At 45.3% G+C, this 15,446-nt stretch overlaps 1 protein-coding gene across 1 annotated transcript in view; it reads left to right on the forward strand.

Annotated features, from left to right (window-relative positions):
* vegfc (vascular endothelial growth factor c) overlaps positions 1-15,446 on the forward strand; it is a 31,793-nt gene extending 16,347 nt beyond the window's left edge. Inside the window, exons 4-7 of the mRNA XM_018735633.2 lie at positions 1,860-1,999; positions 10,257-10,360; positions 12,504-12,825; positions 14,938-15,446. Of these exons, the coding sequence (XP_018591149.1) occupies positions 1,860-1,999; positions 10,257-10,360; positions 12,504-12,825; positions 14,938-15,046 (675 nt within the window). The 3' untranslated portion in view covers positions 15,047-15,446. The remainder of the gene's footprint in view (positions 1-1,859; positions 2,000-10,256; positions 10,361-12,503; positions 12,826-14,937) is intronic.

The following is a 15,446-nucleotide window of genomic DNA, read 5'->3' on the forward strand; positions in this document are numbered from 1 at the left end:
GCAGACAACTTTGGAGTCCAAATCAGTAAACATGAACCAAACACTGACACAACAAAGACGCCACCATAAATGTAGCGGTTGAATTGCCAGGCCGATGCTGGAACGGAGGCTTCAACTTCGCGCCAAACAGATTGACGTTGGGTTGGTGTGATCAAAGGCGCGGAGCAGCACTAGCATGGAACCCTAAAGACAAGATCCGCTCCACAGTGACAGGCCTCTTAGTCGTTAAAAATCCTGTTATTGCCTGCCTCTAAGTTGTTGTTACTTGCCGAGTTTACGAGATGGTAAATTTTGCGGAAATGGAAAATGTCGGTTGTAGAGGATTAAGGCAAGTCATACAGCTTCCATCCTGTGGGAACGTTTCTGTGTTTGCGAATCAGTGAAGGTCCTCGAGGGAAGTTCTCAACGCTCCCGCGCTCATGCTGACACCGGGGTTCGCGGGCAGGAGATTATCTCACTGTCGAGCTTTTGTATCCTCGGCTAAACGGGGCACCCGCTGGAGTAGTTCTGCTATTGTCTGACTGTGGGCTCGCCTGGAACTTGACAATACGGCCACGAATAAAAGGGAGCCTTTGAAGTGAGTCAAATTCAGTCATTTCGAATGAAAGTGCGGACAGAACTGGAGCACGAAAAGGACAGACACTTTTTTTAGTTTTAACGGACCGAATGTTGCAACAGGAACATCGGAGACCGACAGCTTTTGGAAGCCCGTTGTTTGTCTTCCATAGAAGCTGATTAGGGCAGAGGAGGATGTTTTGAAGTGTTTGGATCTCTTCCCGGAGTAACGAAAAGGCGAGCCGCTGACGCCTTTATCACGGCAACGCGAGGCAGCGGAAGGGCGATCCCCATGCGCGACCGCCGCCGAAGGAGATGGTAAAAGGAAGGGCGAGACCCTTGCTTGATGGGCGGTGGTCGGTCGGTCAAGGACGCGGGAGGTTGCATTAACCCGCAGCCCCTGCGGCCCCCCGTTGGGGACAGAGACGCGGTTTTAATAGAAACAGCAGGCGCTGCGAGCAAAAGCCAGCTCTCTGTGGCTGCAAAACTCTGTTGTTCTGCCAAAGCAGGGGAGTGCTGTGACAGGCGGGTGGGGCTGCGGGGGGCGGCTCTCAAATGGAGCCGGGATGAGGTCCGCCCGGTCCTTTTCCAGCACGAGCCGGGAATCTGCATGCAACGAGAAAAAATATCTAACGCAAATAAAAATGATCGGGGCAGAGAAAAGCAGCATGGCTGGAGTCATGAAGACTCCCCAGGTAAACTGGACACAATGAGCATTAACATTATTTTTTGCTGCTGTCTCGCGCCCAAGATATTGTGCTATGACCTTCAGTAGCGTGGTTGTTTGCTTCATCAGGCATGTTTGATTGCAAGATTTTAACGTCACCGGATGCGTCCCTCTCAGATAGTGCGGTGCCCTTAGCTGTCGTTCTATCTGCAGGACACCGTCGCTTCCTTTCCAAACCAGCGTTTAAAACACTCACGATACGTAGATGACTCTTTCTGTCACATTTTAATCACTTGCCTTTTACAGACTCTTTCTGTTCTTCTTTCCCTCTTTTTTTCTGAGTGCCGGGGTCTGCGACCCGACTTCGTGCACGCTGTGGTTTTGCGAGTTCGCTGTTGCTCAATTTCTGTTTTTCGGTGGCCCGTTATCAAGGTTCTTTCCAGATTACATCTGCAGCACAGCTAATAGTCCTGGCACGTATGCTGCAAGAAACTCAACAAACAACTTCACTGCTCTTATTGTTATTACTATTATGTTTGCTTACAAGAAATCAAAACATGCTTTCAAGAAGGGCTGCGTTTAATGTAATTTTATTTGGTCTTCCTCTGCCCCCCACCTGTTGTTTTCTGCATTATAGCTGTTTGAAATCACGATACCCATCACCCAGGGCATGAAGCCAGTCACCGTGAGCTTTGCCAACCATACCTTGTGCCGCTGCCTGTCCAAGCTGGATGTTTACAGACAGGTCCACGCTATCATCCGCCGGGCTCTCCCAGAGTAAGTGTGCCCTTCGAACGCCTCCTCGCTCGCTCGGACTCGGCCTCTGTCTTGAGCTTTCCCCGAACAGCTCGCGTTTCTCTTCCTCATCTGTGGATTTCTCCATTGCACATCATTTTGAATTTGAAAAAGGGTGTGGAGAACATAGCAGGACCATTTAGCTTGACTGCTCGGGTTGAAGAAGTGAAACAGCTTACCAGGTTTTAAGGGGCCCAAAAATATTGACAGAAGTAGTTAGTGCTGTCGGTGGAGCTGTGGTTAGGGTCACCACCTTGAATTCTAAAGTACCTGGGTTCACATGTCACTCCTGATGCAGTGTCCTTGACCAAGGCATTTACCCTGAATTTATTTAGTAAAAATGCGTGGGAGAGTGTGAAGTAGGTTTTCTGACAGTGTAAGTCAATTTGGACAAAAGGAGTAAAATAAGTAGAGCTTAATGGCTCTCAGTGGAGTTATGTGCAAATGTAATGGGAACTTTGCCTGTTTGAGCACTGGAGGGACATACACCTGTCTTAGGATATAAGAAAATAATTAGTTTCAAAAGGAAGCTCCATTTAAATTTGTGTTCTAACCAACAGGTGAGATAGTATTACACTGTACAAGCAGTCCTCGGGTTACGAACATTCAACTTACATACAATCTTTAGTGACGAACCACCTCCGTTAAGCCTACTATATTAAAAATCTGAGTTACGTACAATGATTCGTAATAACAAACGGGCGCTACTTTGCGACGCTCGTCAAAACATCGAGCATCTACAGCTGTTCTTCGGCTCGTGAGTCAAAGGCAGGGCAGACTTGGTTATTTTAGTCGGACCACGTTGCTGTTAACAGTGGCTCGTGTGTTACTATATTTGGCTTTAATTTTTCTTTGTTTTTACCCTCCTAACTATGGCACCAAAGCGTAAACGTGATGCAAGTGAAGGTGATGCATCAAAGAAAAGGAAAACGATGGTGACTGAAAATAAAGCAGAAATAATAAAGCGATCGGAAAAAAATCGAAACGACAGCAAACATTTGAAAAGTAAACATTAAAGTTTCTTTAGTGTTTTTTATATCCACACTGTCTCTCTTCCTCCTCCTCTCTCTAAATACTGTAGTTACATTTATTATTATCATTATGATTATTATTGTTGTTGCTCTTGTTGCTGTTATTACTGTATTATTATGTTGGGGATGTTTTAGTGTACCTGGAAGTGTTTCTTTAATGTTTTTTATGCATAGATAGGTACACAACATACTATATACTAAGACAAACATTTAACTAACTGATGTTAGATACGAACCGTACTAAACTTTTCCGACTTACATACAAATTCAACTTACGAACGGAACACGTTCGTAACCCAGAGACTGCCTTTATATGTAGAAACTCGGGCATCTCACTGTAAAAATCAACCAAACATCTTCACTTGTAGCTTTTCAGAATATGAAATGTGTGTTTTGTTGCTGTCGGCACCTAAAAAGGCGTGCAGCTGCTTTTCATGTTAAACAGCTTTAATTGCTCGTACAGGAGTGCAGTTCATTGCCGTTTTCTTCACAGCAAATAACTGTTTCATATAGGGTAATTTACCACGGATATTCATTGTTCTCACTCTGAGGACTTCCTGCCCATGTGTTATTGTAGGATACGGTAGTTGAGGAAGTTCCTGTATAGATTATGATTAACTTTCCATTCTGGGCAGCGCATCGGGGGAACTTAATGAACTCTACTGTACTTACGAGGAGGAAACTTTTTAATTTTCTCTCTGATGTTTCTCCCTTTTTTGAGAGCTGGGAAAGTTTTAAAACTATTTCCATTGTGATTAGTTCCATAGCCGTCGTGCATTTCCAGTTTGTGGCGGCGCTGTATTGTTTGCTGTTATGACAGAAGTGTTTAGTTGCCATAGCTGGAGGCAGCCGCTCAAAGCCTGTACGTTCTCATGTGCCTCGTGACTCAAACTTGGCTTCATCCGCCACCCTCTGCTAAAGCTTACAAATGTTTTTTTTTTTCTTTAATTTTTCATCGGAAATCATGCTTACTGTTTAGTAAATGGGAACAAGCAGGGTCGGCGCAGCACTGGCAATGGCGAACAGCGCAACTGGTGGCGAAGACACGTTGGTAGGGAAGCGGAGCTCGTGTGTGTGTCCCAGCAGCGTCAGAATGTAGAATAATCCAGAAACGTGCCAAATAACCAGCACACTCCTGGGCTCTTATTTGTTTCCAGTCGCAGGCCTTTGTGATGAAGTGTGCGAAAACGTGACGGCGCGATCGGAGTGCAACACGAACGCGGAGCGATGCCCTGACACGCACTAATTGCTCCGTGTTCTGCAGAAAAGCAACAGCCAAGCGATTCAAGTGGCGAGCGCTTATCCAGCCGCTCGGCGGGAGGGCGTTTGTGCCGTTTGGCCGCGCGCACTGTTTTCTTTGGGTCGCGTCCTCACAAAGGATAAGGAGATTAACATTGGACTGAGATTTATTCCCCTGGAGGATGAGGTGTTGCATGGTGCTTGGCACACGTTCACGGTAGACGTTGACGTGCGACTTTCTGGTTTCTTCCGCACGCCGCAGCTGCCGTCCTCTAGCGTGTTCACGTCCTGAAGGATTGGGTTTCTACACGCCTCTACACACCCAAGAACAGGTCGCCCCCTGAGGACATGTGCAGTGGTAACACTACTGATGGGTTCGGTAACTGGCCGTGTCAGCGGCCCTCAACCTGAGATCCGTGGAACCCCAACCCGAAGGAGGTCGCAAAGCCTCGCAAGAGGGGTTACGTGACATCAGGGAGCAAAAAGTGCGCGACGATCGCCTGTACCTGCTATGCATCAGATGCCATAAGCATGTGTCGCCATTGAGAGAAGCGAGAGAGCAGCTGGAGACCAAGTTAGTGTGAAATTTAAGGACCACATGTTCAGAACCAATATGCTTCTTAGCCTTGGTTATAAATGTTGATAGAGTTTAATAAAATCCAGCGCAGCCAAGTTCTCTGCAGTGTTTTTTGTTTTGTTCTTAAATGAATTACACAGGTAAATTCCTGTCTAATTATATAACTGGGTCCCAGCCCTGTTTTGGGCGTATGTCATACCTGATGCAATACACACTGTACTAGAGAAACAAATACAGGGAAGGGAAACACTGAACCACCAGTCTCAATGGGCTGAGTCACCGAGGCTCCGGTGGCATTACTTTTAGGGTGACTGTGGTCCGACGCTCAAGAGGTCCGAAATCAAAGCCCAAAGGTACTCAGCTTCGGTACCAATGTGGTGGAATGAGCTCCCTCTGTCCCTCGGAGCTGCTGAATGCCTTCGACATTCAAAACACATTACTTTCAGACCTACTTCTCTTCTGATCTCCTAGCAGCTCCATAAATTTAAATTATATAAAAAAAACTTTTCAATTGCCTCTCAGTTCTTTATACAGCTGCTCATCTAACGTATGCTGGCAAAACCAGTAGTTTTGCACTGAACGACTGTACTTGAAGAATCACGTGTCTGTATCTGTATGTTTGTTGGCGAAATACTATACATTGGCCTGGAGCAAAGTGCCTGCTAAATGAATAAATGAAAATGTAAGAGTAAATTTATAGCAGCCAAAACGGAGACCCTTTTCAAGTGGTGATGAACGACTGTAATTGAGAACTCCATTTGTTTCCCAGAATGTGGCCCATGTGCAAACTAAGTTGCTTCCAATTGTGCTTCTTATACAATCATCCATCCACCCTGTGCTCTAGTCGGAGGAGCCACATTCCCAGTGAGTGCCGCTGTAGGCCGGCCTTGAAAAAACAAAACCAGATGTGTCCCGGACCAGCAAGTGATGCACATTTTTCCATTTTCTTTCTTTTTAAAACACTCCATATAACAAACTGCATCCCTGCAGTTACACACATAGTGGTGAGCTGTGCTTAAGTGTACAGTCACAGGTCATAGGTGATATGTCGGAGAGGTCACACCGCATGCGGCAGAACGGTTCTAGGGTACCGGGTGATTCGTTTGTGTGCAGATGCTCAGCAGCCTCACAAAATGCAAAGAATATTCTCCAGTTTCACTTAACTGCTTTGACCTGGCAGATCTGCAATCATAGAAATATGTATCTGAGAACTGAGACCTTTGGGCTCTCCCATCTGCTCCTGAACTTTCACTTAAAAATAGCAGAGGGCAAAGAAGAATTACTGCTGTTACAAATTAAAAAGCCATTAAAAAATACAAGTTCAGGTTCATTTGTATATTATTTTGCACTGGATGCCAAAAGAAGGTCTTCTTTGTAGGAAGCGAACATCAATATTTGTCGTATATGCTGATTATTATGATAACTGTCCAGAAAAGGATGTATGGAAAGGATGGTGAACATCTCAACAATTTGGTCAAAGTGAAACATTGTGCCGCGGTGCAAAGCATCTGTGTTGGTGATGGAGAGGAGTGTCAGAAGCCCATGACAGGATATAAACCAGGGGCAATGAAATGTGAAACTGCTCAAGTTATTATTATTTACTGATTTATGTGACGCTTACAGTGTGAGGTTTGCACACTAAGCTGCAGTGATTTACCCATTTGCACTGTTGGGTATTGAATTAATTCAGGTTAAGTACCATGATCAAGGGTACTACAACAGGAAGAGGATTCCAACTTGGCTACTTTCAGTGGAAGGTAGAAGCGCTAATCACTACGCCCCCTACTGACCATGTGGTAATTCCCTTTCGGGAAGTTTTGAGGAATTCCTAAAGACATTCACAGAGCGCTTTCCAAAGTCTTATAAGACTTTTAATAATATGCTTCCTCGCCAGTACCAACCCCTGAAACCCGATGCCCAAGTGCCAGCGCCAGGATAGTGTTCGAACCTTTTGCCGTCAAGCCAAAAAAATCACTTTTAAGTTTGTGAAGAGGAGCATGAAACACATAATAGTCCCTTGTTTGACCTACAGCTTCCCTTTGACTGCAGAAATCTGATTTGTTGTTTTCCAGAACACACACACACACACACACACTTCTGTGGACCAGCAGAATTATAAATTAACCAGGGGCCCTCCAGCTTGTTCATATCTGAAAAACGTGCTCTGAAAATGTAATTTTCATGCGTCCCCCGGCTGTTACGGATTAGTCCCGGCGCAGGTGCACGCGGTAGCCATGGGCTGACATGCAGAGAACATCCGTGCTAAAAGCTTTGGGATCTTTTTCCCTCTGTGGGCAGGAGTGTGTTGACCATCTGAGCTGTGAAGTGCAGGGTAATTGGAACCACACAGCGGACCCCTGGAAGTGCAGCCCGCCACTGAGTCACGCCTGTCGCTCTGTGTCTTTCGGTGTGTGTTCTGTGGTCTCCGAAGCCATAAGTCTGTGTTGGCTTCTCTGAGCAAACAACAAAACAAATGCCAAGCGCTCCCGTAATGTGTCCCGATGGGATACGAAGCGTAAAGTGTGGAAATACGCAGAAGAGATGCGACGGATGTGCGAAGAACTCGCTGTTCCAGAACGTTCCCTGTGTCTGAGGTGTCGCCCAATGGGAGACCACCCTGCGGCGCACAACTTCTGAGACGAAACACCAAAACAGAATAACAGGCCATCAGACCCCTTTAAATCACACAAATGGTCTTCCGTTGCCTTGGACGACAGCACATCTTCAGATTATTACTATTAATTCAGCTATAAAAAGGTTAGGTTTGTACAATAAGGTACTTACACTGATTAACTCGTTTATAGAGCCAGGAAATTTTTACTGTACCAGTTCAGGATAAGGGTATTACAGCAGGGCATCAAACACAGGATCTTAAATTACATGGAAATGGCTGTAACCATTGTACTAATACCTCCTACAAGTATCTCGATCCAGACTGGCACACGATACACCTTGACTTCATCGTTGCGCGATCCTGATGTCGTGTAGTTTCATCGCACCTCCTCACTTTCGTAACAACATCAGAGATGGACTGCATACCTTGAGGAGCAGATTGCTCATGTTGAGGATGAGAGGGTTAATGCCCTAGTGGACCCCGAACCCATCGAAGGATGTGTGTGTCCAATGTGGTAGTAAAGCACAGGATTCATCTCGAATGGCGGGGTGGGGGGTGGGGTGGGTGTGGAGGGAGGTTAGCCAGTGGTACTTGGACCCCCAGAGGTTTTTTTTTTCTTTGCCTTTCAGTTGGGAGGTTTCTTGTATCCCTTTCTTCTGTGGCCAGTTGGCATACTTACTACTTTAATAATTGGACAGTTATTATAGTAGTTTAATGTATAGCCAACCTTTTATTTATATTATGAATGTGATCCTTGGTTCAGTGCTCCGTGTCACTGTGAGACGAGCGCTCTATAAAAATAAATTGAATTCAACTGAATTGCATTGGATCCAATCTTTCCTCTCTATATTTCCTAAGATGTGGTGCCTTGGTCTTCCCAGCAGTTCTTTCTCTTGCTATCACAGGCTGTAACAGACAGTCTGATGTGTGTCATTGTGGATCAGCCCCATGCTATGGTGCTTGATCTCAGCCGTCACACAGCTGTTGAGGCAGAGGACAGTGGCAGCGGTGAGGTCACTGCCCCCACTGCCTGCAGACTGGAATCGCAGCACAAGAAGACCTATAAATCACGAGCAGAATAGGTAGACCTGTGTTTTCACTTCCAAAACAAAATTATCCACGTTTTTTTTTTTTTTTTTTACCTTAAGTACCTTACCTTACATCTGAGCGCTCACCTCTGACTTCTGGCTTCCTGTAGGTAGGTTCATAGAAAGGGGTCCAACAGAGGATCCCTTCGAGGGTCTCACTGGGCCTTTTAGATCAGAGACAGGTTCGATTCATAGTGAAACGTGGTAAATGCCATGGGATTGCATTGGCTAGGCAGGTATATGAGCAGAATCTGGAATTTTTCATTGCGCTAAACACTGTCAGTACCTGTAGAGGAAGCCATATTTCAGCCACTGAGCCATGCGCGTGAAATATTCCTGGGTCCCACAGGGTGATGACTCAACGATACATGTTTTTCTTACCATAAACAAATATGTTGATTGCATCCGGCTCCATCATGTCTTCCTGATTTTTTTTAAGGAGAGCTTTAGCTACTCTTCCAGGAAGTACATTAAACTGTCCTGGGCTTCTTCTCGTGGGTTTCATAGGCTGCGGTAAACACTGCAAGGTTCAGACTTGGGGATATAATAAATCCGCACGGCAGTGCTGCTTTAAGGCAATATTGACTCAAAGTAGAGACTGGAAGAAGAAAAAATGTTGGATTTGGATTTTCTTATACAGTCACAGCTTATAAAATTCAAAGTAAAGTTTCATTCAATGCGAAGGGTATCACTTCAGAGTGATAACACTGCCATAATCCCCTATTCCCTGGCTATTTTTACTATTTAAAGAAAATAATTGTCTTAATATCTGCCAGATACAAAAGGTCAAGGCTGAAATGGTTTCCTAAAATTAGGCCTGGAAGTAATGATGCGGAGGTGGGCGACCGAGGATTCGTTACTCAGGATGGAGCAGAAAGCCAGACTGGACGCCAGCATTCATGAGGCCATGTCATGAAAAGATGGTTATTGGAACTTCGTGATGATTTTGTAAGCCATCATATTGTCGTATTCATATTGTTTCTCACCCGACGGGTTCATACTTTTCACATTTCATCTGGCATATGTGAGATGCTGTCAGAAACATCTTGTGCATTACACCAGGTATTTATAAAACAGAGAGAGGAATGCTGGCTCTTTTACTGCCGTTGAGCGCGAGTAAAAATCGGCGAGCGCTTTGAGAACATAGGCGCGCAGCCAAGAGACATCAACGTGCAATGATGCGCGGTTTTATTGCTGCAGTATTATCAGCTGCTGTGGTCGGCATCTCTGATGACAGCTGGCAGTGCGTTTATGAGAAAAAACCTAAAAAAAACTCAGACCATATGCGTCTGTCCAGCTGGTTAAACAGTAGATATGCATATTCGGACCATATTTAGCCCATGTTGTGAATCGATTCGACGCTCGCCATATTTTTGTCCGCTCTTTTGAGGAAACAAAGAGTGCACAACGTGGAGCAGGGTAACTGAATCTTGGACAACCAAAACCCTCCTTGGTTAACTGAAATCCTGCATGTTTGCTTTTGTTATTCTTTTTGCTGCTGTTCAGCAACTCTTTGAAAGCCAATTGGTTGCAGGTCCTGGCATCGCATCCCACAGCTCCAGAAGGTCAAGTTGGACACGAAAGACAGGAGCTGAATGTCAAACGCCGAGATCTTTCAGGACACACCAGTACAGTTTTTAAACCACACACCTAAGATGGAAGTGTCCTCTAAGCAGACCTTCTTTTGCAGGTGCCACGTCGCAAATAGAACGTGTCCGAAGAACCAGATGTGGGACGACTACCTGTGCAGATGTGTGCCGCAGCCAGATGGTGCGTTTCCATCCTCAGGCTCTGGTAAGTATCTCAGTGTGTTCAAAATGCACCATACTGTTCCTAACTCCAAACCGCAATGTGCTTCTAATTATATCAGGTGTAGTTGTTTTACAAGTACACGTCCCTTCCTGGATTGGGGCCTTGGCGTGGCGAAAGGGCTTGCGTGATCTAGGGATCTCCAGGGCTATGTTGTCGGGAGCACTATGCTCCTGGTAGGGTCTCCCAAGGCAAACAGGTCTGGAGTGAAGAGCCAGACTAACATGATCAAAAAACCCCTATGGAAAATGGTAACAAAAGAACGTTTACCTTGCCCAGAATAGGATCACCGGGACCTACCCCTGGAGCCTGGCATGGGGGTAGTGATCCTAGGTTAGCGCCTGGTGGCTAGGCAGCCCACGTAACTCGGCCGGGCTCAGCCCGAAAAGGCATCGTGGGGGGGCCACGTGGGCCCACCACCCGCAAGGTCCAACATGGGGGTTGGGTGCAATGTGTACCAGGCGGCGGGAGAGGGCGGGGTGGCGCATGGCGTCGCGGCCCTTCGCGACAGAAACTGGCTCTTGGCATGTGGAATGTTGGCACAAGTACACATTCTGAAGTGTTGAGGTCACGAAAGAGAACATGTGATCTTGAGATGTTTCTCCAACTTGCATGTTAACATGTGCAGATTTGTCTGCACTGTTCAACCACACCACCAAGTTGTGCACCACACCAGTCAGTCCTGGCACTTTTCTTGCGGTTCGGGAACAAAGAGGCGCCCGCAGAAGGCATTCCCCTGCTTCTCTTGCCTCCAAGGACCAATCGCTCATTTGATGGGCATCCAGGGAAAAAATATGTGAATTGAAAACAGTAGGAGGAAAAAAATACTTATACTATTGCTAGTGGGGGGGGATTCATGGTTTTCTTCCATCTTTAGGGTAATCAGAGCTGACAAGAAAAATCTGAAATCAATACAAACCCCAGTGGGGCATGTTTTCAGGTCCAAAATGCAAGCACGAGTGAGTCATCAGTTTTCTCTGGAGATGTTCCCTGCTTTCTGCTGGAAGCAGCAGAGGCTCGATGTGCCTTATGAGAGAAACTGTACAGCCACATATATCATCACCAGGGGCTCATGGTCATCTAAATACTTCCAGCTACTCTAACCCTTCCGATTAACGGATAGAATGTTTAACTAAAACCAATGAACTGTGAACTGATGACGGAGCACAATCAGTGGTGGGGTGCACCAGGGACCAGTTCATGGGTCAACACTTGTACGGAGCAATTAGCAAATGTCATAATAACAATAGTAGCTAAAATATGAGGGTTTTGTGACTTTTGTTATTAGATTTTTCAGCTGTTGTCCTCGTACTGGCTGCCTGCTACATTCCCTTACAATCAGCAATGTCTCATGGCTTTGGCCACAAAGCTAATGGGTAATATTCTGAAATTGACTGATTATAAGAAGTAGTGAATAGGGTCCAGTGAAAAATTGTTTTTTCTCCTCTTCTGTTTTCATCTAAACTGGCCATGTCCTCGAGCGTAGTATTACTTCACACTCTCCAACTTCTAGAGGAACGCTCAAAAACAACTCATCCTTCCTTGCCGTGGTAACGTGAAGATGTGTGTCTGAGGACACAAACATTGCTGCAGCGGGGGTCTGCATCCCATTACAACCAAATTCCTGAGCTGTTTTATAGTTGCATAGAAACGGAGTAATAGAATTAGCTATTGAGTTAAACGATTTGCCAGGATCCAAAGGAAAACATCTGTTTGTACTACAGGACGGAATGCATCGAGAGGAATTTAAACTAGGAATGTTCTATTTTAAATAGTTTATCAGAAAGTCAAACAACAACAACAGGGCGCTCTCGTACCCTGGATCAAGGAACTTGAGTTCTGCATGCGCTGCTCTTGAGAAAACGCTCAGGACGTCCCTGCTAAGCATTCCGTAAGACCGGACTGCTTATTACCACATCTTTAGACATTAATAAGGCTAAACTGCAAATATGCAAGCTGTCATCGAGACACATCCAATGCCAAATTTATACACACATACACACACACACAGTACGATTTTAAAGACGCTTAAAAGCAAAAGCAGACAAAGAGTTTTAACATTATGCAATTTGCAGAATTGTAGGGTATGTAAATAATCAACGAACGGTGTTGTTCTTGCCCTCGGCAGACTCATTTGGGGACGATTTTTGTGGACCGGACAAGGAGCTGGACGAAGACACGTGCCAGTGCGCGTGCAAGAGGCCGCCGAAGGTATCCGGCTGCGGGCCGTATCGCGTGAGGGACAAGCACACCTGCAAGTGTGTCTGCAAAATGTTGCCCTCTAGTTGCGGGCCCAACCAGGTGTTCAACAAGGATACCTGCCAGTGCACCTGCGCCAAGGTGTGTCCCCGGCACCAGCCCTTGAATCGCACCAAATGCGCCTGCGAGTGCACAGAGTCGCCCAACCGCTGCTTCCTGCGGGGACGACGCTTTCATCAAGCCACCTGCAGGTAACCGAGCGTCCCGGATGGTAAAACGTCGAATCACCTTTGTAACAGCCAATAGAGATGAAAGACAGTAATTAAGAGCTCGCCTGAACCAAAACGCTGGAAAGTCTGCTTGCTTGACCTAGGTGCGAAGACCTGTGGTCTGTTGGTCTCTTATATGGAAGGATGTCATGGAGCGTATTGTAGGGTATTAAACCTTGAAAAGCCCTTAAAAAATTAAATGCATGCAATACTTCTCTTAGAACTATATGACTGAGCTAATCATATTTTTATTGTTATGATTATTTACCATTATTCATCAGATATCTTTATACTAGTAGACAGATTTATAGGCTTTTGTGCTCATCTTTTTGCAGTGATTTGCATATTTAAACAGCAGGGTAATTTTTACTGCTTAAATTCAGGCTAATTTAGACTACCTTCATCAACAGTCATACAACAAGATCATGCATTCGAACCTTGGTCTTTTTATGGTAAGATGAATGCTCTCCCCATCGCCTTTGTTTTACATACTGGAAAGTCTTAAAACACATTTAGCCATTTTATGCAAATCACAAATTCTGCCCATGAAGCAGATGATATAGAATCATTGATAGAAACAGCGGATTAGCACTAGTGATCGGAAATAAGGGCTTTCCCCGTATCTTTGTGGGCTTCATGGTGAGTGGGCTGATTTACCGCCTAGGCGCGGGTTGGCATTCATATTCAGAGGCAGGCCGAGGCTAATCCTCCCATTCACTCCGCTTTTTCTGTTTGCCGACCTGAATTCCTTCAGCGAGCGACCTGAACGTTCAAGGTGTTTATGTGTATTGTGGCAAGGAACCGTGCCAAAATGGTAATTCTCTCCAGCACGTTTCAAGTAAGAAACACACACATTTACACCCACGGATGGTGTTACATGTTCTCGGAACTAGGCCGTGTTATAAGAAATTGCATGCAGGCTTTATTTGTTTAATCCAAAATACGAACATGCCCAAACAATCCAGGGTAGAGCCAAGTGTTACTCTTCCAATATAAGGCTGTGCGAAGCAATTCGATCGTCTGATGGGTTATATGACAGCTCAGCATCTTCTCATACCGTGTCACAGCTGTGTCGTGTGGCTTCGCTTAGCTACTGGGCAGCTACTTTGGCATAAAGGCCGACGTTTATTTATTGTATTTAGCGTTATTTGCTTAGCTGATGCTTTAATCAGAGTGGGTTTATGAAGCTCATACTTTTGTAAAACATGGATTTGAGCAGAGCCTCAGACATCCTGCGTCTCATGTCGTAAGATGTTCCGTGTTACATGGTTCCCTAATAAATGTGCATGTGGAAGAGCGTAATTCAACGGGAGGTTATGTCAGCCTCTCCGTCTCCCACCCAGCTGAGGTTCTGTGGTCTGGTTTTACTGCCTTACGGGAGAACAACGCTGTCATGATGTGTCTCATTTTATCTTCCTGGTGTTTGTTAACTATCAAAAAGCAAACACAAATTTACCGCAAAAACACCACAAAAATACCATTTTGTGAGGCTATCAGTAGGGTCTGTCCTATACGGCAATTAAATTTTCCTTCGGTTACTGAACAATGAACGCTGTCGTCAGGTGTCGTAGTGGTAAGAGCATCTGCCTTGCGCTAGAAGGATCCAGGTTTGAATCCCATCTCCTGCTGCAATACCTCTCAGCAAGGTACTGGTCAATGATAAGGTCAGCATGTACTATGTGTCGACTTAGAATAAGATAGCAGGAGCAGGTGGTAGTGTATGGGTTAGAGCTATTGCCTTGTAATCAAAGGACCTGGGCTTGATTCCCCGCTCCTGCTCTCGTACCCTGGATCGAGGAACCTAAGATGAATTTTTCCAGTAAAAATTACCCAGCTACATAGATAGATACATCAGTCAAAGTCACTTCATTAAAAAGCATCAGTAAAATAAATAAATGTAAATGTCAGTACAGGCGTGATGTGTGCCAGGACTGACTCAAAACTTTCTTTAGATCTGATTGTATTACTAGTTAGATTTACGTTTCTCATCACGTCTTGCTGAGACGGAGACTGAGAGCATTTCGCTGAAGGCACATACTGCACAAGAACAGATCGATGAGTCGGGAATTGATCTCTTCTTTGTTTGATCGACAGCTGTTACCGGCCCCCCTGTGAAGTGAGGAGGAGGAAGTGCGAAGCGGGATTTTACTTCAGCGAGGAGGTCTGCCGCTGTATACCCACATACTGGAGAAGACTGGATTAAGCAGAACTCGCGTGGCTGTTGGACACGCTGGGTCGATTTATTTGAAAAGAGCGGACCGTGGCCCTTTGCAAAAAGGCCACAATCCCACTGGACACAGTGTGTGCAGGACCTTGGGGGAAAAATTGATCACAAGCATCAACAGCAACATCAGCATCATCATTGTCAACTTGGAGGAACCATCACAAAAATTTGGGTGGACCTGAGCGTGACATTAAGTACTTTTTAAGGACTTGCGTGTTCGAGGAGAGAGCAGTTTTTTTTTTTAATGGTTATCGTTTTGTTATTTGTATGTGTCAAATAATGATTTTATAATTTATTGCCACCAATTGTTTTTTTTTTTTTGCAACATTCCTGTTCATAGTAATTCAGCCTTTCAGAAAAATACACTGTGATCAATATT

The sequence above is a fragment of the Scleropages formosus genome, chromosome 16, assembly GCF_900964775.1.
Source record: "Scleropages formosus chromosome 16, fSclFor1.1, whole genome shotgun sequence".
NCBI lineage: Eukaryota > Metazoa > Chordata > Actinopteri > Osteoglossiformes > Osteoglossidae > Scleropages > Scleropages formosus.